This window comes from Trichomycterus rosablanca, chromosome 17 (assembly GCF_030014385.1).
Source record: "Trichomycterus rosablanca isolate fTriRos1 chromosome 17, fTriRos1.hap1, whole genome shotgun sequence".
Lineage (NCBI taxonomy): Eukaryota > Metazoa > Chordata > Actinopteri > Siluriformes > Trichomycteridae > Trichomycterus > Trichomycterus rosablanca.
In genome coordinates, this window is record NC_086004.1 from 22,771,561 (window position 1) to 22,794,791 (window position 23,231).

Sequence of the window (23,231 nt, forward strand, 5' to 3'; positions counted from 1 at the left end):
TAAAAAAAAACTGGGCGGCGCGGTGGCTAAGTGGGTAGAACTGTCGCCTCACAGCAAGAAGGTCCTGGGTTCGATCCCCAGGTGGGGCGGTCCGGGTCCTTTCTGTGTGGAGTTTGCATGTTCTCCCCGTGTCTGCGTGGGTTTACTCCGGGTGCTCCGGTTTCCTCAGTCCAAACACATGCAAGTGAGGTGAATTGGAGACACTAAATTGTCCATGACTGTGTTCAAAATAACCCTGTGAACTGATGAATCTTGTGTAATGAGTGACTACGTTCCTGTCATGAATGTAACCAAAATGTAAAACATGACGTTCAAATCCTAATAAACAAACAAACCTAGAAAAATGCATGACTAACAGCTAGCCCAGCTTGCACAGCTCTAACTTGAAACAGTTTCCAAAGAACTAGTCACTGTTTACTATTTTAAACAACAACAGACATAACTAATGAAAGCTTCGAACCACATCAGTTCAAAATATCAACTTTCTTACTTTAAAACTATCAGCTCAGGATTTTCCAATCCACCAGCAAGCTAAGCAATTATCAAGAATTACTGTGAGGAAAAATGCATTTGAAAGCACTGCGACAAGAAAGATCAATATGTCTGTCCTGCTTTAATCCACTCAAACCTGTGAAAGGTCATTCAGTCACATTAACAAAGATTTTTAACCCTGTTAAACACTTAAGACACACAAACGAATTTACCCTGCAAGAGGAGATATCAGCTCTGGAGGGAGTTAGCTGGAAGTGGGTGCACGACATTAAGCATAAGCACAACTATAACATTTAGGTGTAGGCTGGCATGTACACATTTTTTATTACCTTAAAACTGTAAAAATTAGTTTATTATTATTAATCAAGGCAAAAATTTTGCTAACATCATTAAACAGTAGAACACAGTACTGTTTACTGAGTTCTTCATCTTTTCTCCACTGAGACCCCCCATTTAAGGGCAAAAAATTCTCTCCTCCTCTTACACACTCCCAAAACACATACACACACGAATACACACAAACAGGCTTTATATAATCCCCGAGTAAGTGTGCAAAAAGGCAGACCACAGACCATTACTGAAGGTTTTATTACTAAATCAGTAATTCTTGGCATATCCTTGATAATAGTATATTAATAGTACTTATCTCGTACCCCCAGGGACTGTGGTGCAAACACTTTGGGGGTTGCGATCAACATGTTAACATTTCTTGCACTAGAGTCTTCTAGAGTTTGAAACCAAATTTAAAAAAAAACCTCTTCTGGCCGTACCTCTACAATCACTAGGCGGGCACTGCACTCAGGTTAAGGAACTCCAGCAATACACTGATCAGCCATAACATTAAAACCACTTCCTTGTTTCTACACTCACTGTCCATTTTATCAGCTTCACTTACCATATAGAAGCACTTTGAAGTTCTACAATTACTGACTGTAGTCCATCTATTTCTCTACATACTTTTTTAGCCTGCTTTCACCCTGTTCATCAATGGTAAAGACCCCCACAGTACCACCACAGAGCAAGTATTATTCATGTGGTGGATTTCCAATTCACCTCACTTGCATGTCTTTGGACTGTGGGAGGAAACTGGAGCTCCCGGAGGAAACTCACGCAGACACGGGGGAAATCAAATGGTGATGGGCTGTAACCCCAAAAAGGAAAAAATTAACCAGTGCTCATGACTAATCTTTAATGCCAAGTGATATTCAGATCCCAGACTATTCATACTCTACCTAATGTGCTATTGTCTGTTTACAATTGCACAAGGGTACTGGAGAAAGTGTTCACTGATGGTTAGTTAGTTTCTAATAGATTTGATAGTCAGGCCTCTCATTAAAGTCACTCAGGTCTTTATGCTGCCCATGTCTGCTGCATTTAGCCCATTACTGTGCAGTTTTTTAGGGGTGGTCCTGAAGCTTTGGTGACAGAAGTTTTACAGAAAAACACAGCTTTTTTTAAAATGTGGCTTCAAACAATCAAAATATTTCTAAATGGCTGAGCAGTAGAATAGTTACAATGTTTAGTCTTTAGGAAACAAATAAAGGTAAGTATTTGTCAGGATACCTATATGGCACGTTTTCCAAATCTCTTTTTTGCTGAGCAATTCAATTTCATTTTAAATGTGCTCATCAGTGCTGAGTTAATATTTTGCTCAGCACTTTTAAATTAATATGATGGAAGAAGCCAATTCATCAGAAGCCCCTATAAAACTGGACTGACAGAGAGAAAGCAAAAAAAAAGTACATCAAACATACCTAGCAAGGTTCCACACAAGAGCCAAATTGTCCTTCCCTCCGGACACAAAATGGCTGCTGTCATCTGTGAAGCGCAGGCAGTTCAAGTCCAAATAGTGCCGACTCAAAATAACCAGAAGGTTGCCTGTTGAGACCTGCATCAAACACATATCGGTTACATTAAAAGTAGTTGTTTAAAGCAGGGCTTCCAAACCTGGAGCACTGCAACACAGAGAAATAAAACCCACATTACTATACCACAGTTCTATTATTTTATTCTATTTATTCTATTATTTTATTTTTATGGACCTTGCTACCATCTATCGTACACAAAGTGTTAAAAAGATTTTGAGAATCTGGAGAAGTGTGAGTTTGTGTAGGACAAGACCAAAACTAGTGGTAAATGTATGTGACCTTTGGGCCTTCAGACAGCACTGTGTAAGAAACATTTACGTTACTGTAATTAATATAGCAACATACTGTAGAGAAGTACTTCAGATCAAGTCATTGATCAAACATTGACAAATCATTGTCACTTAACACAGAATACCACTGCAACAATAAATGCCAGCTGAAACTCTATCAATCTGGGCTGATGTGCTCAGATGTGTTCACATCTGACAAAAGGGACCAAAGACAAAAGGGACCATCTAGACAATTCAAAATGTATGATGCATAATGGATAGGAGAATCAGACAATGGCCATTGATGACTGTTTAGCACTTGAAAAACTGCAACAATTAATATCCCCAGTTCCCAATTAGAAAGTGTAAATATTAGCAAGCATGACGTTGCAGGGGTACGTAGGCAGTTGTAGCCTAGTGGTTAAGGTACTGGGCTAGTAAGCAGAAGGTTGCTGGTTCAAACCCCACCACTGCCAGGTTGCCACTGTTGGGCCCTTGACCCTCAATTGCTTGGACTATATACTGTAAGTCGCTTTGGATAAAAGTGTCTGCTAAATGCTGATAATGTGAATGTAAATGGGTATGCCTCTGTCCCAACACATTTCAACTCTGCATCAACTGGAATAAAATAGCTACTGTATTCACACATTAAGCGTTGAAGCTACATTAAAAAGGAAAAGGTTTAAATATAGTCATATCAAAACGTTAAACAATATTACATTACCAAAATATAAGCAGATTGATTGTTTATGCAGATTAATTTGCATGAACACAACAGCCTCTATAATTCATCATGATTTACTAAAACTGCTTAGTAGCAATTTTGGAAAGTTGGCTGGTTCCTCACCTCCCACAGATATATGGCTTCAGCAATGCCTGCCAGCACGTACAGGCCATCGGGAGAAGCTGTTAGACAGGTTACAACCCCAGGACAAACAATCTTCTGTTGCAGCTGGTCCTAAGAAGCAGCAAGAACATAGAAATAATGTTTAAATCAAGTTCCCATTCAACCTACTTTTTGTTTCACGACCAAAAATCGTAATACAGAAATGAGTTTGTCAAAGACTCCACTTCAAATGTATTACACTCATAACAACCATCATGTACTGTAAACTCTGGATGTTACAGCAGCAACTTCACAATACTGTCAAGCGACTAGTAATCTACATAAGTAAGAACTTAGATGTGTTTTTATAAACTAGGATAGGGACAGGATGGATGGATGGATGGATGGATGGATGGATGGATGGATGGGTGGGTGAATGGATGGATGGATGGATGGATCTCTGTTGTCAATAGATTAAACTGAATGGGACAGACCAATTTAAATATTAATTAGGAAACTCGGCATGAGAGAGATTTTATTAACACAGGACTCCACATGAACACAATCAGAACCTGTAATTAAGAGGCACTGTACTTGAGCAAGGCCCTTAACCCTTTTTGCTTTGAGGCAACAGTGCTACCCACCGAGCCAAATGTGGTTTATACACTATAATAAACCTAATACCCTTTCTAATCTTTGTTTTCATACTGACCTATTAATTGTAAAAAAATAAATAAATAAAATAAAAATGAACTATTATTAAACTACTGGCCCCTGAAGGTTAAAAACTGCAGCATTTCTTTATAGTGACCTCATGGTCATATCTCTGATGTCTGGAACATTTTTCCACCGCTGACAGGCAGAAATGCACACCTGCCTTTGTCACAACTAGACTAAGTTATTGTACAGCTCTTATCAACCATAAAAGAACCATATCACTGACTAAGTTCAGGGTGTTACCACCAGAATCCAGACATCCACCAGAATAATGAATTACATCACTGTTCTTAAATCCGCAGTCCATCACAGGGCAAACACACACACACACATCTAGAACAATTTAGTATCTCCAATTAACCCGACTGCATGTCTTTGGACTGTGGGAGGGAATTGGAGCACCCGGAGGAATCCCACACGGACACGTGGAGAACATGCAAACTCCACACAGAAAGGACCCAGATCACTCCACTTGGGAATCGAAGGATCTTCTTGCTGTGAGGCAACAGTGCTACCCACCACGCCAGCCATCAGAGCTTTTTAGTTTACAAATGTGATATTAGGTCCTTTCCACTTAACTACTTTTGAATAAAAATACTGATGGTGATGTAACATTAAAAGCAAAAAACAATACAAATAGCACATGGCTATAAAGTACAGGCTTCAAAAAAGCTTTTTATACATTTGCTTTATGCCACTTTTCTTTTACAGAAGATCTACATTAGTAAAGTACCTATTTTTGCTTATTAAGAAGGTAAAAAGCAAAAATAGCATTGCTGGCTAATATCAGTTACTGATCTACCTCAATTCCTTAAAAGCTTCATAGCAAATCACAATAATCACTTTCCACATACCTCAGCCTCAAGCGTCCTGTACACATTTTCCTGTTCGTATAACACCTCTGTGTTTCAGTTTTGAGTCAGACTTCTGTTAAGTGCAAATGTAATGTCCACATAGTTTGAAGCATACTGTTAATGAACGTTTGCGTTGGCATGTTGCTGGCGTGCTTACTCTAATGAAAGTGTTTTACATTCTGACCCACAAGTCTCATTGTTGCTCCACCAAACCTGTTGCAACTTTTGCCAATGTTGAGAGGGATGAGTGGTACTTAATTTTAAAATCTCTATAAACAAAGATCTTGTAGATAGTGTGAAGGCTGTTACAGCTGCAAAAGCTGTATTCAAATGGTTATGGTTTTGGAATGTAAAGTCAATATATTTTTGGTCAGACAGTGAAGAATGAAAAGCTATAGAAGGAAAGACTGAAGTTGTCAAAATGTATGCTCTGTCATGATGACAAATGATTGCTTATCAGCGAGAATCGTTCGTTGTATTGTGAGATTTTACATACGCTGGTTTCAAGTGAATTGTTTATGTTTTTAATAGGGCTGTCGAAGTTAACGCGATAATAACGCATTAACGCAATCTCAATTTAACGCGATTAAAAAAAATAGTGCCGTTAACGCAAATTCTAGTTCATGTTGAGACTTGACTGGTAGAACCAACGTTTTAATGTCGGACTTGCCACCGTTGTTCATTTGCGGTTTGTTAAAATAATATAACTGAGCGTCGTAGGGATGCACTTGCATAATAAAGAAATAAATACACGCTATATTCACAAGTTATCGGGAGCAAAACACTTTATTAACTTAATCTGTTACGGCACTGAATACCGGAGTCAAGCACGCTAGTCCATGAACTATGGAAGCCCCAAAAGGGTCAAAACACACTCACTTCGTGTAGAAACGTCCACTTTTCACATTTCACTTAAAAAACCTTGTTTTCTATAACATTTACACAGATTTTATTTAATGCGATTAATCGCGATTAACTATATGAAATTCTGAGATTAATCGCGATTAAATTTTTTAATCGTTTGACAGCCCTAGTTTTTAACGTTGCAAGTTTGATCTATTTTTTTTTCCCCAAAAAAATTATAATGTGTCCAAAACTCCTAGTTCGAGACAGCTTTAGATAGATGGTCTCACTAAACCTACAGTTTTCGGTATACTTTAAACAGTTTAAGATAAAAAAAAGTGATATTAAACCGGTTAACCGATAACCGACATGATTTTTACTGAATTTAATACAGTTGATCCAGCTGCCTTACAGTCACGTACTTTCAATAATGTGTGGAACCGTTATCTTATGTTACACCTTCAGACTACAACTGGGCGGCACAGTGGGTAGCACTGTCGCCTCACAGCAAGAAGGTCCTGGGTTCGATCCCCAGGTGGGGCGGTCCGGGTCCTTTCTGTGTGGAGTTTACATGTTCTCCCCGTGTCTGTGTGGGTTTCCTCCGGAAACTCCGGTTTCCTCCCACAGTCCAAAGACATGCAAGTGAGGTGAATTGGAGATACAAAAGTGACTATGACTGTGTTTAACATTAACCTTGTGAACTGATAAATCTTGTGTAATGAGTAACTACCGTTCCTGTCATGAATGTAACCAAAGTGTAAAACATGATGTTAAAATCCTAATAAATAAATAAAGAGACTACAACTTGGTAGTCACCTGATCTTAAGATGCTGGATGTCTGTTAGCTCTTAGTCTGTTATTTATTTTAACTAAAATCACTTTATGTGTTGCTACTTTCTGTGCATTATTGTATTTAAAGATGAACACATGGTCTCCAAATTGCCTTGGCTCCTTGCTGCATTACAAACAGCTTCCACAAAGATACATACTGCACTAGATAGTGTGGAACCCATGTACATTCAACCCCTACGTAGTGCACTTGTAAAGCATGCATGGAGCTATTTGAGACTGAACCTAGCCGCACTCTCATACCTTTCTTTGTATCTCCCACACGTTGATGAAATTCTTGCCCAGCTGAGCTCCGAGGATGTATTCTCCATTCAGGACTGTAAGAGAGCGAGGGGACGAGTTTCCTCCTCGGTAAGATAACAGATTAGTCCCTGTATGGGGGTCGAAAACGGCACAGTTCCACAGCTGTCCGGCTGAATCCGCTGTTAAAACTAGCTCCACGGGCGCCGACATTTTGGACCCACAAAGCGCGATTATTTTGGAACTTGCGCGTTTGGCAGCAATACCGTCATTTCCGATTGTAATGCATTACGGGAAATGTAGTTTTGTCAGAGCTGTGTTTAGAACGTAAATTAAGTATTGTGAACGAAGCAAGAGTTTGTTTCGACCATTTAGCCCAGTTAAAAAAACAACTGAACTGGTTTCCCTCAAGGCTTGACATGCTGTGCATTCTGACATGCCTACCATGAATTGAAAGAGTGGTTATTAAGCTACTACATAGTTACAATAAAGTGAACAGTTCAGTGTACCACACAGCAACCATCATGATAAACCCAGTAAAGTCAGGGAACATATAAAGTTATCTGAATAAAATGACTAGTTTACTTTTATTATTATGAGGAGACAAAAGTACAAAACCTACAGGTTTGTCTTATTTGCAGAAAATGGGATGTCTGCTTATTGGGTTCTTTGCCTGATGTTATTATTAAATTGTAGGACAGTTTGGTGGGTGTTGGCTTTTATAAAAGTAAAGTATAAAGTATACTAAAATAAATAAATACATTTTCATATTGTGTTTTTCTTTGTTCTCAAAAAATAAGATATGCATATAGCCTTAGGAAAGCTGTATTAATTATAATGTAACATAAGATCACGATACAGTTAATACAGTTAATCTTATTAATTAAGATTTATATAAATTATACCTAGATAATATAACATATACTGTACATATCACTGCAAAACTGCTGTTCCTACTTCATCAATAAATCTCGAGAAACTGAAGCAAACTGATGTCATTAATTATGATGGACTGGCATTGGGTGCCAATGTTGTCCCAGTCATGTTTACATACAAACATGATTAGCTATGTGTGAGGGGGTGGCCGACGCCCCACGATAGATTGGCCTCCTGTCCCGAGGTGTTTTACTGCATTGCACCCAGTAATTCCAGGAAAAATCGGAAGCATCTCTGACCAGGATAAAGCGGTGGTAAAACATGAAAATGAAATAAAATGAAAAATGTATGTGGCCTCTTGGATGGTTTAGCCTACCAGAGATATTACCATCTTTCTCCATTCGGTATAGGTTTAGATGTGTCTAGACCATTTTTATTTTGTTTTCTAAGGTAAACCAAGCTAAGGGCAGACATACTGATAAATTGGTGAACAAAGCAGGGTTAGGGAGACAAGGCACCGGCTGTAATGTATATTACATAGTTTAATATATTCACTTAAAAGGTTGACATGGTCTTTTAAGAAAGAAATACCAAAACCTTTTTTGTTGCTTTGTAATATGAATCTAATAGCAACATTGGATGAAATTTACTAAAAATCTGTGTTTGGTAAACATTAGGGGTTTACTTTGTCAAAGCAATTACATTTAAAAATTTCATCTTGGTCACTAAAGGGTTAAGCTGGTCAGTGCTGGTATGTGGTATTCACATTACTCAATATTCAATCAAATAAAGAACAAACACACACTTAATAGCAAGTTTATTTAAAAAAAAACTTTTTCAACACTTCAAAAAAGAACATATTTGTAACAGACTCAGCTGCAAACATTCTTGTTTTCTTAGTTCACTCCCATATTTTCCTTTTCCTGGCTTATCTGCTGCTTTGCCAAATATTATAACAGTTACCAGGGCAATAGCCATTATAATGTGTGACTTAACCCAGTTGGAGCTTTTCTTCTGGGTAAAATTAGATTTTGATAACAGCATATCTAACTTTGGGACATATTTAGAAGCATTGGCAACTTTTTAGTAGATATGTCATTTTTGTGCATTTTTTAACAGATTTCAAAGTAAATTAGACTTAAACTAAAAATGAAATGGCATGTCATTATAGCTCTACAGTACTGAACATTATCTGTTCTCTAGAGCTAGCTTACAATGACAAATATGCTGCTGTTTATTACAGTGTTGTAACACATTTGCGAGACATTTAGCTTTGGTAAATATTCAGAAATATTACAGTAATTAGTAATATTTTGTATTTGCAATTTTATAGAGGACTTAATAAATCTATTGCAGCTGCAAGCAAAAGAAAAGCTAGAAAACATAGATAAAAGCATTTAGTATGTATTTTAACAAATGTCATAATCACACTCGCAGTTGTAACTTAAGGCACAAAATGGCACATATTACTCTGTAATTATTCACAAAGAACTAGCAAGGCAGAAGGTTAATTTCTTCATAACCTACATTTGATCTCTATTATACTGTAGGACTATAATGCACACTTTGAAAATTACAATTTTCAGAAAATAATCTTTTGGACCAGTGTTCAAAATGTGAAAGATAAAGGGCACCCCTGGTTTTTCAACAAAAAATTTGTTAAATAATAAATTGGATGTTTTTTCCAAAAACTATTAAACTATTGCTTACAAGTACCTCAACACATTAATCCTTATAAAAAGCTGGGATCTGTTACTAGAACTAAAAGGCAAATCGCAATAGTTAACTGTATCCTCAATGCCAAACCTTCCATCTACTCACTGCTAATGCTATTACCTGTGGTTTACTGTACTTTTACTACAGTGGGCTTTGACATTTCAGAAAGGTAAGCTTACTTATCAGCTCATGTTTACTGTAAAGCTATTTGTGATATTAGGTTGTAAACAAGCCCACATTTGTCAGATACAAGTGGGATACATTTTTTGCATTCTCTTTATATAACAGTATAATCAACAATTATTGTGTTTATCAGCAGCTAATTTACCAAGCTAGCTTTATACACACATTCTGTAGTTTATATCTGGCTACCATGTCATTTCCACAATTTATAATTTGAAGATCAGACCAGAAGTTTGTTCAATCACAAAGATAAAATCAGTTTTCTTCTAGAACTACTGCAAATGATTGTCATTCATTTTTACTAACTGCCTAATCCTGATTATAACAGCAGTTCGTCTGGCGCCACCCAAAAACTCTCGGCCCGATCAGAATAACAACCTGAACAAGGCAACACACACACAGTGCTCAGGGGAAACCCACACAGATGTGTGATGTGAAAAACACACTTAAGTTTTCACAGGAAGTAAGTGGGGTTCAACTCACTACTTCAGAAACCAGATTTCAGTGTGTCGCCCACTATCAGCCGTGCTACTGTTCCACACTACTAAAGAAATTAGTTTCATTCACATGTCAATCTATATAAGTAGAATTTGCCATTCAGAGAAACTAAACTATTCCAAAATTAAAATTTAATGCACAAATGACACATGAAAGTGCTCAAAAAGTCATAAAACAGGTCAAAGAACTATGATCTAAGAAAACTTAGGCTGAAAATGAAATGGATTTTTACACACGGGGTTTAAAGCTTCCCAGTTCAAACTTGGCAAATGCACCATAATCTGTTAAAAATAGATTACACAATTATTTGAAAAACTTTAAAAACACAGTTTAAAGTAAATATTTTGGCAACACTAGCATTTTTGTCAGTTTGCTCAAAAGTGCTGCTGTCTACAATGAGTCTAAAACTGATGACCATAATACAGCCACTTTGATTTGTTTTTGTGCTGCAGTCAGGTGGAGGCCAAACTGTGAATAGTTTTCTACAGACTAACCCCACTCACTACATAGGGAACAACATAATGACTTTACAACGCATGCAGTGCATTGCATAGCCAAGCTTAAATTATGACAGTATTTGTCTTGTGAGTTAGGTTTGATAGCTTTGCAGCATATTACTTTTGGAGTTAATTTATTATTTACAACACTGTGCTAACTTTAAAGATAGTATTTCTGTGGCTTTAGACACTGAAACAATACAGGGCTATTGGAATTATTCAAGCCATTTTTATGAACGTAGAGTTAATCTTCTAATAAAGCTGTATAATTATCTAAACTGCAGGAAAACGATCAAACTAAAATTAGTTTTAGGCTAAAACACAAAATACTAATGAATGCTAAAAGCCTGTGTTGATTTCATTATCACTAACATGGAATTTAAATCAAATAAAAAATCTATATACTTCTCTTCATTCTAAACATAACGTGCAGTGATATCCTCTTTCAGCATAGAGAACAATCCTATCTTTTATACAGCAGTGCTTTTCAATGCAAAAGTAATGAATGCTTCAAGTCCAGGTTACGTTCTCTCTTTATTCCGGTGTCTTGAAACAGTGTTGTACTGAAATATGTACCAAATCTTCTCAGCTCCACTCTGAAAAAAGGAAATATAATCACGTCAGTAAATATGCTGAATGGCAGAATTCAAAGCACAGCAAGGGTGTTTTTACTCTCGGTCTGTTTCACCATTTCAGTTGGTGCTCTACAAATTATCCAAATTCAGAACAAATGCAGGGGAAAAATCATAAAATATATAGACAGTGACTTATATTATTAAATTGCTAGTAACAAAAGTTCAGTCACTTAAATTAACTTCTTAATTTATTAATTTAGAAGTTATAGCCTAGCAGTTGTAGCCTAGTGGTTAAGGTGCTTGACTAGTAATCAATGGGCAGCTGGTTCAAGCCCCACCACTGCCAGGTTGCCACTGTTGGGCCCTTGAGCAAGGCCCTTAAACTTTCATTGCTTAGAAAAGCGTCTGCTAAATGCAAATTAATAAATGTAGTTAATTTCTTATTAGTAATTATGAAGATGATGACTACAGACAGTAAAATAGGTGTAGTTTGAATTCATGTATACCGCCATTTCACCAAGGTTGATGAGAAAACAAACTGCCTCAAGCAACACTTTAAAGTGAGGATTACACTAGGGTGGTGCTGGTGCAATTACGGCCTCTGCTGGCTGGTAGAGGCACCTGCACAAGCGGCGGTTGATCACAGACAGCAGTGCATGGCTCTCCGTATACGATACCACACTCTGTGAGACCCCGTCTCAGGCAGGTGAAAAGATTAGGTGGGTAGGTGTGTGTGTGACAATAGTGGCTGCAGAACGAGAAAGGTTGCAATCGGAAGAAATTTATTATGATTAGACTGGGAAAAGGGAAAATAAATAACTTTCAAAATCCTAGTAGAATTTTGGGGTAGAATTTTGCCTCTAGTGTTACAACAACAGCAGATAAGACCTGCAAGATCCCACAGCCATAAGAGCATAACTTTATGTGAATGAACATTCTTGGCTGTCATTAAAAACACATTTCTGTGCATTGCGTATGTTTGTGGGCGTAGTTTATTCTTTCCACATCACTGTCAAGATGTGTCTCAAACCACATAGTACAAACTAAATAGTATTAAAAACAGTAACATCACAAACTGTGACTAATTTGTCATTGCATTGTATTTAGAACAGTATGATGTGGATTAGGACACAGCCATATACGCTTAAAACCCAGTTGCTTTCCTGTATAATAGACATGAGTCTTACAGACAAGATGGATGATTAAACATAATTTTGGTGCATGACTGCGTGTCTATGCTTACAGTCCACCAATAAAATCTTATTAAATTTAGTTAATAAGACAACTGCATTGAAGCAAAGAAGCAAGACTAGTAAAACCTATGGTGGACTAAAATGACTGTGGGGGCATGACTGTAACATGACCAGCAGAAGAAATATAAACAAGCCAGGTCCAGATCTGTGTGATCAAGATGTCCTTTTTTTCACGTGCTTTGCATTGTTTTAACAAATTTGTTTAGTCTGTTCTCTAGATGTTTTATTTCTTTAAAAAATTACAAATGCATAATCAAAGATCGCTATATGTTTGTTATGTCTGCTGAGTACTTACAAGGTATCAAAAGCAGGCTGATGCAAACCATGATGACCAGGGTAAAACCACTTCTTGGTCCGACGGGTCCGTCATTAGGAGAGTCAGCTTGAGGAGGAATAAATACCTCATTATGTTGCTGTGCTTGTTCAGTTTTTTTGCACTTCTCACTACAATCGAGCACAAAAACACATATAGAGTTTGCATTCACTTATTTAGCTACACAATCTTCTCTGGCATATACACTGAATGACCTAAACATTGTGGACACCCATAGAATAGAATAGAATGCCTTTATTTGTCATATATACATACACACGTGTACAGTACAATTGAATTATTTTTCTGCGTATCCCAGCTTGTTTAGGGGCCGGGGTCAGGGCACGGGACAGACCTTGTATGGTGTCTCTGGTTCTGAGAGCCCAAAAGCTCGAAGCTCTACCCACTAAACTTCCATAGTACCTAGGATGTGGAATGTCTTCAAAATACACAGTTTGACATAATTCTTACTGTTTAGATAAGAGGTCAGCAAAAAAGCTATGAGTTATTTAATTAAGCCCCTGACGGGACAGATTCTGTATAAAAACAGCTCAAACTGACTGTAAAATTGACAGATGTCGCACCTGCTGATTAAATATGTTGTGACTGATATTGATACATCACTGATGCTATAGCTCATTATACCATGAATTTTGAGTCACAGTGTCATTCCATTTTTTAAACTTATAAACTTTTAAACTATTTTGTTTGCTAAAGTTCTTTAAAAATTGCTTGAATTCAGTGAGAAAATACCTGGGGTGCCCTGTGTTACGCAGCTAAAGCAGAGCCCTAAAAACTTAGATGATTTTTAGTGCCACAGAAGCAAGGGGCTTGGGATTCAGCTCCCAAAATGCCAATAAGATCAAGGTAAATGGCATTAAAAATTGTGCTTACTTTTCTCAGGTGAGTCCAGTTATTTGAATAATGAAATCTATTTTCATATGAGTTTTACGGCTGTCTCTTACATTTTAAACTCTGTTAAGGTAAAGCAGGTTTTAAGCCAAAATATGCTTTTGGACAAGGAGTTACTTTGTGATTGACTTTATCAAATAGCTTATACTAAGCTGCAGGTCATAACAGATAGGGATAGCTTAGGGCAATGTGCAGGCTAGCCAACTCCAAACCCATCAATCATTTATTAATTTTCCTAATTTAGTGGTCAGGCATTGACATGCTGTAACCAAACAATTCTGTAGCATTAATAATTCACTTTTTTAAACTCTACCAAATTTTAGCACTACAAAGTTTCACTATATATTAGTGTTCTCCTACCATTTTCCAGACTTAGATTTATGTCACTCTGCCTAATGACAAGAAGCATGATTCGTTACTCCACAGAGCAGGTTTCCACAGAACCAGTGGTACACTGAGTCAAAAGTGGCATGTGGCAGAATAGAAAGCCGATCCACAGCCACTGAAAGCCAATCCAGAAAAGCCAAGCCAAAAAACTAAACAGCTTTTAAGATAAAACAGCTAAAACAGAGCCCTGAAAAACTCAAACTAAAGTGATTATTAGTGCCATAGAGACAAGACCACTGTCAGGGATTCAGCTCACAAAAACACCAGTAAGACCAACTGGATGGCATTGAAAACTGTGCTTGTTTTTTTATGTAAGTTCACTAATTTAAATAATGAAACCCATTGAAAATATATGTTGTATATTTTCTCTCTGAAATATCGATGATTTTATACAAAAAATGAATATGTTCAGCCACTCAACCATTAAAAGCCAATCCACAAAGTCAAAAACCAAACAGCTTTTGTGCTGAGCTGAAAAACTGGGAAGTAAACATTGCAACCAGAGAAATTAATAGACAGATAGTTAAATTCCATCCCACAAAAGTGTACAAATAAATTTTTATGTCTTTCTGCTTATGTGTTGCTGTTTCTAGACATTTCATGTAAAATAATAGCACTTTCATTTAAGCAGGACACTACAGGCTTTTGGATATTTGATTGGATGTTCGGATTATAGATTTTTAAGGGTGTGGCTGAAACAGCTAAATCGGTTAAAGGGATGTCTACATACTTTTGGCCCTACAGTGTAGCCTTTTGCAATCAAAATTCTTTCCATTTAAGTATTAAAACCCAGACTGAATTATAGCAAAATAATAAAGTATAAGAAATGACTTACAGCTGCTTCTGTAGGTTCAGCTTGCCACTCTGGCAGCCGTCCCTTTGTTTCTCCGCTGCTGTTTGAAGCATCTGAGCAGCCTGGTGCAAACTGTTACAAGAATGCCACTCGCTGATGGTCTGGGTCAGATTAAGCTCCAGCAGTTCGATCATCTCTAAAATGGGAGTAAAGATCAAAACCTAATTTGTTAAGATTTTTATGTTATGACAAAAAGCACAGAACAAGAACAGTGCAGGCAGAACCCCAGCAAATACGGCTGCCAAAAATGCAGCACACCCTCAGCAACCAGAGCCAAACTATTCCATTGTCTTGGCTGTGTTGTACAATATCACTGTGCTTCATGCAAGGGCCTTTATGATTTTACCACTAGGTAACAAACAGAAGTGGAGGCTCTGTTCAGGCTTGGCACTGCGTTTGAGAATAATACTGCACAAACTGCATCCTGTTTTGGATCAGACTTTCCACACCATGTTTTCCATCTTTACTAGTAGCACAAATATGACAAGTGTATAGCTGATTTTATTTAGCACCTGCATCTTGCTGTTATTACAATACCCTATCGCTGTTATTCAGAAGCAAATTACTGTACTTCCTGTGGCTGGTTAGTGAGGCAGGAAATCCGGTAAAAGATTGCTCTCACGATATGCTTGGGCAGCTTGCAGAATTAGGTCAACAGAAAACAAAAGCTTGAAATTAATTTAAATTGGTATAATAAAGATTTACTTACTATTTTATCAAAGAACTTATATGTTTTAAAGCTAGAAAAAAGTACAGAAGTCATATTCACTACTACAGTTGTAACAATCACATGTAATTGTGGGGGGTAAAGTGTGGAACAACCAGTTAAATGATTATATTAAGCAATTTTGTCAAATTGAAAATATTGTTGTTTTTATAAAATTACATTAAAGTTGAAACTGAATGCAAAGCTTTGAGCATTTTCAATACAAGTAGAAGCATTACAACTATGCCCCCCCCCCCCCATTTATTTTAAATAAAGATATTAAATATTTTACATTTAAAACACTGACTTTTATGTAACACCTATTCAGACATTGTTTGACTAGTTTGGGGTGATAGAGCTCCAGTGGCCTGGACTGGTTCTTGATAACAAGTCCATTAAGCACCTTCAGGATGAATCTGAACATTATTTACAAGCCAGGTCTAGGGTTAGGGTTAGGGTTAGGGTTATTTTACATCTGTAGAACAGTACATTTATTGTAAGTTTACATATTTTTAATCTTAGTAATCTTAGTAATCAGGGCCCAGATATTGTGTAGTCATTGTTGTGTATCTAAGTGTTTAAAAAAAGATTCACAAAATCAGATACAAACCATCCTTTGAGTGCCATCATATTTTACACTGATCTAGAACTCAAATCATACAGATGTTACACATGAAAACTAAACTAGTTGTTTGGAATGCAGCATTTCTATATATTATTTTTTAATAATTCATTTAGTTCTACATAAAATGTCATATAATGTCTTTAGTTTTATTTAATTATAATTCCTCTATTTACCACATTATAGTTCATTGCTTTCCCTCATCTCCATACTTTACTCTGTGACCCAGTACACAGTATTGGCCTTATCTGGGCAAAGTATGAACAATGTGGTCTGCTTGTAAAAAAAGTTTTAAAAGAAGCCAAACCCCTGCACACGCTGAATATCACAACGTTACAATCATTTCAAGCAAAACTCCAGTTTCCAATTATTTGTTTTCTCAGTTTCTATGACTACACGAGGGAAAAGCTACTAAGAATATCGTCAGTGAGAGAGTGTTCCTTTCATGAAGCCTGGAAGGGGAGGGAGAGACTGACTTAAATTTTCCTACCTTGCTTCTGCAAGTTTTCGGCAGTCAGGTTGGCCTCTGTGGCTTTATGCAGTTCGATTTCGCTCTCCAGCACAGTGATGTTTGAACTCAGCAGAGCCTGAAACAGACACAGGATACAAGTTAATTAACTCTACTGAGTTAGTTCATGGGTGAGTTGGGAGTCAGGTGTAAACTGTTTTGAATGTGAATGCCAGTGCAGTCATGTCAGGCAGTTTCAGATCACAGGAGGGTGTGAATCAGAATTCCCTGTAGTAGCTCTGTATTAGAAATGACCTGAGATCTCTGATACATTCCTGAGCGCCAGTACAGCTCTTTTTTTTATTTATTTATTTTATTATTTTTCTCCGAATTTTCTCCCCAATTTTTCTCCCAATTTTTAGCGCTTCCAATCTGTCTTCCGCTGCTAACAGGCACACCAGACCTGCATCCAAGGAGAGCACGCCGCTGCCCCACGCCTTCTTTACACGTGTACAGCCCTCCTCTTCTCGTCCGTGCATTCTGCACGGGCGTCTCTTCTGCAAATCAGGGTCCTTACACAGCGCATGAAGACCCACCCACCCACATATAGTCCGGTCCCCCACCCTGCAGGCACTGCCAATTATGCCCGCCAGATGGCGCCCAGCCGACCGGTGGCAACACCGAGCCTCGAACCGGGAGGTTCAGAAACTCGGTGCTGGTGCGTCAGCGGAATATCCCGCTGCGCCACCTGGGCGCCCCAGTACAGCTCTTTTAAATGCTGCAAAACAATATACATTTACTGCTTTTACTTACTTTTGTATTTCACAGAAAAAGTTTTTTTCACTTTACTATAAATTACATAATGTATCAATACTAGGCATGTAACGATGCACCACAAGGCAGTTAAAAATCGGTGCACATGTGCCACAATTCGAATCGGTTATTCATGTAAAATTAATTGATATTCACTTTAAACAGCAGAGGGCACTGCCGCTATTCACCTCGCCTGGTTGACATGACTACACAGAGTTGTACAGGATTTTCCAGCCAAATTTATTTATGTTAGGATACTTTCTTTATTTGTATTATTCATTTATTTATTTAATGTGGGATTTGTTTTACAATGTCATTTCAGTTTCTTTTACACAAAAAGGGAAACGTGCAGCATTATTTTGCATAGTTTGTACCTACCTCAGAAATAAAAGAACATTTATTATTTAGTTAAATAAAAGATTTTACTTTATTTTTTTTAAGAGAAATAATAAAGGAAACTGTCATAATTTGTCTTCAATTTTATTTTGTTTAAAAAATCAGGAAAAAATCATATCGTGAACCCAGTAGTACGGTAGAGTGCAATGTTACATCCCTAATCAATACTATATTTGTATGATGTGTATAATATTTATCAAGCTGCTGCAAGCTTATGTTATTGACTGTAACTATGTAAAAACACTTATCAAATCCAACACATACAGAAACCTTTATTTTAGACCAACATCAGCCCTGATCCTCAGCCGTGATACCCTGATACAGATTGTTTACTCATTTTTATGTGTATGATCTGTAACTAGCATCATATTCATGCACATAGAAAATGGTACTGGATTGATAGCAAAATTGATTTAGCAAAATTATCACCGTATTTCAACTATTCACATTTAAAGACAAGTTACAATCTAAACAACTGAGCTGTAAGGGCCTTGCTTAAGGGCCTAACAGTGCCATCTTGATCTGGTAACAAACTTAATCTCTCACCCTTTAAATCAATCAGTCCTGTACTTTAACTACCAAGTCACCACTGGACCTGTATACCATATTTACTAACTAATCATCTTGTTTTTATTTTCATCACATTATATAGTGGTAGTGATAATGACAGTAATACTAGTAGACATGTCAATCTTTTTGTCTTAAATTTGGAGTTTTAGTTCATCTTATTGCTCATGGTTTTAAAATAGGACATCCAACAAGCTCATCAGATGATTCATTAATTTATAGCATTAAAACATTGTAGGCCAATATCAGCCCTGATAAGATACAGTTGACGTTGTTGCATCCATTAATCTTTTGTTTTTTATTTTTCTTCTATTTATTATCATTACTAATTGATTTTCACAAACCATTTTAACCTGGTCAGGGTTGTGGTGTGTTTGGATCCTACCTTTATAAAAAAAAAGGTTAATCCTGATCAGATTTGTGGTGGCCGTGCTCACCTGGAAACACTGAGCCCAAGCAGAACCACACCCTGGACAAGGCACAAAGCCATCACATGGCGACCCACTCTACCACACATTCACTTATTCACACACACCTACAGTTAGTTTAGAGAACCTAGTCATCCAACTGTCATGTTTTTATAATACAAGGTCATGTCTTATCACTGCCACTGAGCAAAGCTCAACTTGGAACCATCTCTGTCTGCTTTAAATATTAAAATCAACTGCAGATAATTTATCTGAAGGCTAGAAAAACCAGCTAGAACTTGTAAGAAACCAATATGGAGCCAAAATCACTTACATTCTCCTCTGTGCATGATTCCAGGGATTGGTTAAGTACTTGCGTTTGGTTCTTCAGCAAGTCGATATGACTCAGCAACAGGCTCTTGTTGTTCCAGCCTTGCCTCACAAGCTCTTCCAGCGCGAGTCGGTCCTTGCCCCACACAGACTTTTCTTCATTATACTTTTGCTCAAGAGTCTTACGTTCAGCGTTGCATTGACTGGCCCCCTTCATGTCTGGTGAGGTGGCCCACACCACTATTATAATAAGTGAGATGATTGACCACAAGGCCAGCAAAGCAAGGATGACATTGATAGTTGTCGATGATGACTTAGATTTGGTCATCCTGGTAAACAAGCTGGGTAGATCTCAGTGAGAGAAAAGTCCAACCAGAGCTGAAGTGTTTCAAAATATTAAGTGTGTGAAAAAGCAAACTCCTGTTGAAGGAGGCTTTTAAAGACTTGCCCCACCTCCCCAAAAAAAACCTCTGCCAGGGCTGGGCAGGAAAAAGAGGTGTGGCTGTGCTCCTGGTGATGGAATGCGTGCCCAGGAAAACCCGCTTACTTCATCTGGTCCTTGTGGCTTAGTGAGCAGCTAATGTAAAAAGGAAAGCAGCAGCAAGAAAAACGAAAGTTTTAAAGTAACTTTCTGTTTCCTGAGAAATTATGTAACTGTGTGTGTGTGTGTGTGTGTGTGTTCAGTGCATGTGTTTTATATTGCATTTCGTAATCTTGAGAAGAGTCCTGGCAGACATCCCAGCTCCTCTGTAGGGACAAGAAGCCGCTGGAGAGACGAAAGCCTACTTGTTTGCTGCGTTAACTATGTCTTGTTTAATGCACTTTCAAAAGAACACAAAGCTGCAGCAACTCAATGTTTCCTGACACCATGCCAGGGCCTGAGAGTAGACATGGCACACACTCCTGCACTCACACACAGGGTATCCACCCAGCTCAGCAACAAATGAAAGTTAGAACCTAAAAACAAGGGGGATTCGGGGGATTTTAATAAAACTAAGACATTGTGGAGTTAGTTGTTGGCCAAATAGGTAAAATATAAAATACACCATATATATATATATATATACCGATTAGGCATAACATTATGACCACCTCCTTGTTTCTACACTCTCTGTCCATTTTCTCAGCACTGCAGTGACACTGACATGGTGGTGGTGTGTTAGTGTGTGTTGTGCTGGTATGAGTGGATAAGATACAGCAACGCTGATGGAGTTTTTAAACACCACTGTCACTGCTGGACTGAGAACAGACCACCAACCAAAAATATCCAGCCAACAGCGCCCCATGGGCAGCGTCCTGTGACCACTGATGAAGGTCTACAAGATGACCAACTCAAACAGCACCAATAGATGAGCGATCGTTTCTGACTTTACATCTACAGGGTGGACCAACTAGGTAGGCGTGTCTAATACAGTGGACAGTGAGTGGACACGGTATTTAAAAACTCCAGCAGCGTTGCTGTATCTGATCCACTCATACCAGCACAACACACACTAACACACCACCACCATGTCAGTGTCACTGCAGTGCTGAGAAAGATCCACCACCTAAATAATACTGACTCTGTGTGGGTCCTGAACATTGAAGAACACCATGAAAGGGGGCTAACAAAGCATGCAGAGAAACGGACTACAGTTAGTAATTGTAGAGCTACAAAATGCTTCTATATGGTAAGTGGAGCTGATAAAATGGACAGTGAGTGTATAAACAAGGAGGTGGTTTTAATGTTATAGCTGATCAGTATAAATATATTTATACTGATATATACTGATAATCAGCATAGCAACTTTACTCTTATCATGGACACATAGTGTCCAGTAAAGCACCAGTTTAACTGTTTCAGACAAAAACAAAACTGTAACTCCGCCAATGGCTTGTCCTTGAGAACGTGAGTCAAGTCAGCATAAATAGCCACTGCATTTGTTCTCTAGGTGGTTCCAGCTGTTTATCTACAATTGATTCTACTTCAGTTACAGTCAGATTAGAAGGTTGTAGCAAGTCCTTTTCCTCAAAGAAAGAAAGGAAGGAAGAAAGAAAGGAAGAACATATGCTATGACCAGACAGTCCTTTAGCAGCTGTTACCCCTTGACACATTTTATGACGAAACTAGTCTCACAAGTCCAGACTTATCTCTTTCCAGACAGTCCTGAGAATCTTTGAGAGATATTGGCTCTCAAACAAGTCTTATTAGGATGGGAACAAACTCTTTTATAAATTAATAAGCCAATCCAACCCTCGTGAGTAACTGATACATAAATATGAAATGGTTTGCCTAATTAGTGCACGACAAGTTGCGCACTATATAGCACACAGCAAGTGGTTTGGGACGCAGCCAGAAAATCCTGCATGAAAATTCGGCTTTCTTTGCATAACGGGGAGAAGTTATGTGATAAAATGACAAAAGAATTAGTGTTTAAGGTAATAACTGAGCCTTCTCAGACATCAGTGAGCACTGTGCAAAAGTACATGAGCGCCCTCTTGTGGCTAAATTATTAATTACTCTGAAACTTGAAGTCAAAATACTGGACTCGTGGTGGCCTGGGGTTTACCTCTAAAGCAAACAATTAAAACATTTAAAAGATATTTTTTAGATTTAAACTTTATATATATATAATGAATATGAAATGTTCCTGGAAGTATTGGTTTAATAATGTACATTCATTCATTCCTTCATTCGTTTTTTTATCCGCTTATCCAATTAAGGTCGCGGTTGCTGGAGTCTATTCCAGCTTTTCAATGGGCGCAAGACACACATACACATACACACACACACACACATACACACATACACACAGCCTTTCACCTATAGGGCAATTCAGTGTCTCCATTTAACCTGACTGCATGTTTTTTGGACTGTGGGAGGAAACCGGAGCTCCCGGAGGAAACCCACGCAGACACGGGGAGAACATGCAAACTCCACACAGAAAGGACCCGGACCGCTCCACCTGGGGATCGAACCCAGGACCTTCTTGCTGTGAGGCGACAGTGCTACCCACTAAGCCACCGTGCCGGCCATAATATACATAGAAATGCTATTAATATTATAAACACTAAAACTGTTATATTGTTAAGTCTATGCACTTCTTTTCTTTTAAGATTCTTTGCTATGACACTCCAAATTGTGCTTAGTTGTAGCTTCTTTACTATAATTTTTTTGGAGTCTACTCAATTTGTTGCACTGGGCCTAATTTGGAAATGTACACTTGGGTCTATGGTTGTGAAAAACCCAACAGTTGGTCTAAAAGAGCTCCAAAAGTCCTGTGCAAAGTTTAGAGAAACTGTTAGACCGACAGCCATCTCTGAAGCACTTCATCAACCAGGCTTTTATGGCAGAAAGGCAGGAGTGATTCTCAGTTTAGTAAAAATGACAGGTTGCTTGCAGTTTGCTTTATTTTTCTCTGAGTTTCACTGATGCCTATTTGCACTTATCTAGCCACTTGTACCACAAGGACAGCTCAGACTATCACTCTGACACACGTGCCGTCACCAGTCACATCTTTTCACCAACCAGAGAAACATACAGTATTTCATATGTAGAGCCATGCTATGCTATACTCTCTCTATTCAGTGTAAATACTAGAGACTATTGTGCATGAAAATTTCATGAGATCAGCATTTTTGGAAATACACAATCAGCCTGTTTGGAACAAACAATCATGGCATGTTTAGAGTCACTTAGCTTCAATTTTCCCTATTTATGTTTGATGTAAGTGTTCCTAATTAGGTGACCACTTAGTTTAGGCAATTATGAATAAATATAATCACACATGTATATCAATTACTCTACTGTAATTACTGTTAGTAATTGATTTACAATAATAATAATAACAACAATAATATAACTATTGTTAGAAAATGTTTTAGTTCTGTGCTTATCATCGTTATTATTATAAATATACTTTTATTATACAGTATATAATT

At 37.8% G+C, this 23,231-nt stretch overlaps 2 protein-coding genes across 2 annotated transcripts in view; both read right to left on the reverse strand.

The window, feature by feature from the left end:
• wdr18 (WD repeat domain 18) overlaps positions 1-7,171 on the reverse strand; it is a 74,330-nt gene extending 67,159 nt beyond the window's left edge. The window contains exons 1-3 of the mRNA XM_063012891.1: positions 6,962-7,171; positions 3,477-3,587; positions 2,247-2,380 (exon numbers count right to left, since the gene is read on the reverse strand). Of these exons, the coding sequence (XP_062868961.1) occupies positions 2,247-2,380; positions 3,477-3,587; positions 6,962-7,171 (455 nt within the window). The remainder of the gene's footprint in view (positions 1-2,246; positions 2,381-3,476; positions 3,588-6,961) is intronic.
• A 3,858-nt stretch (positions 7,172-11,029) lies between these two features.
• On the reverse strand, positions 11,030-19,859 carry si:ch211-1a19.3 (uncharacterized). The gene is made up of 5 exons (XM_063012753.1): positions 19,315-19,859; positions 16,840-16,936; positions 15,004-15,157; positions 12,852-13,000; positions 11,030-11,324 (listed from the first exon to the last, which is right to left on the reverse strand). Coding segments are annotated over exons 1-5 (726 nt in total). The 5' UTR covers positions 19,639-19,859; the 3' UTR covers positions 11,030-11,322.
• Between the last annotated feature and the right edge of the window lie 3,372 nt (positions 19,860-23,231).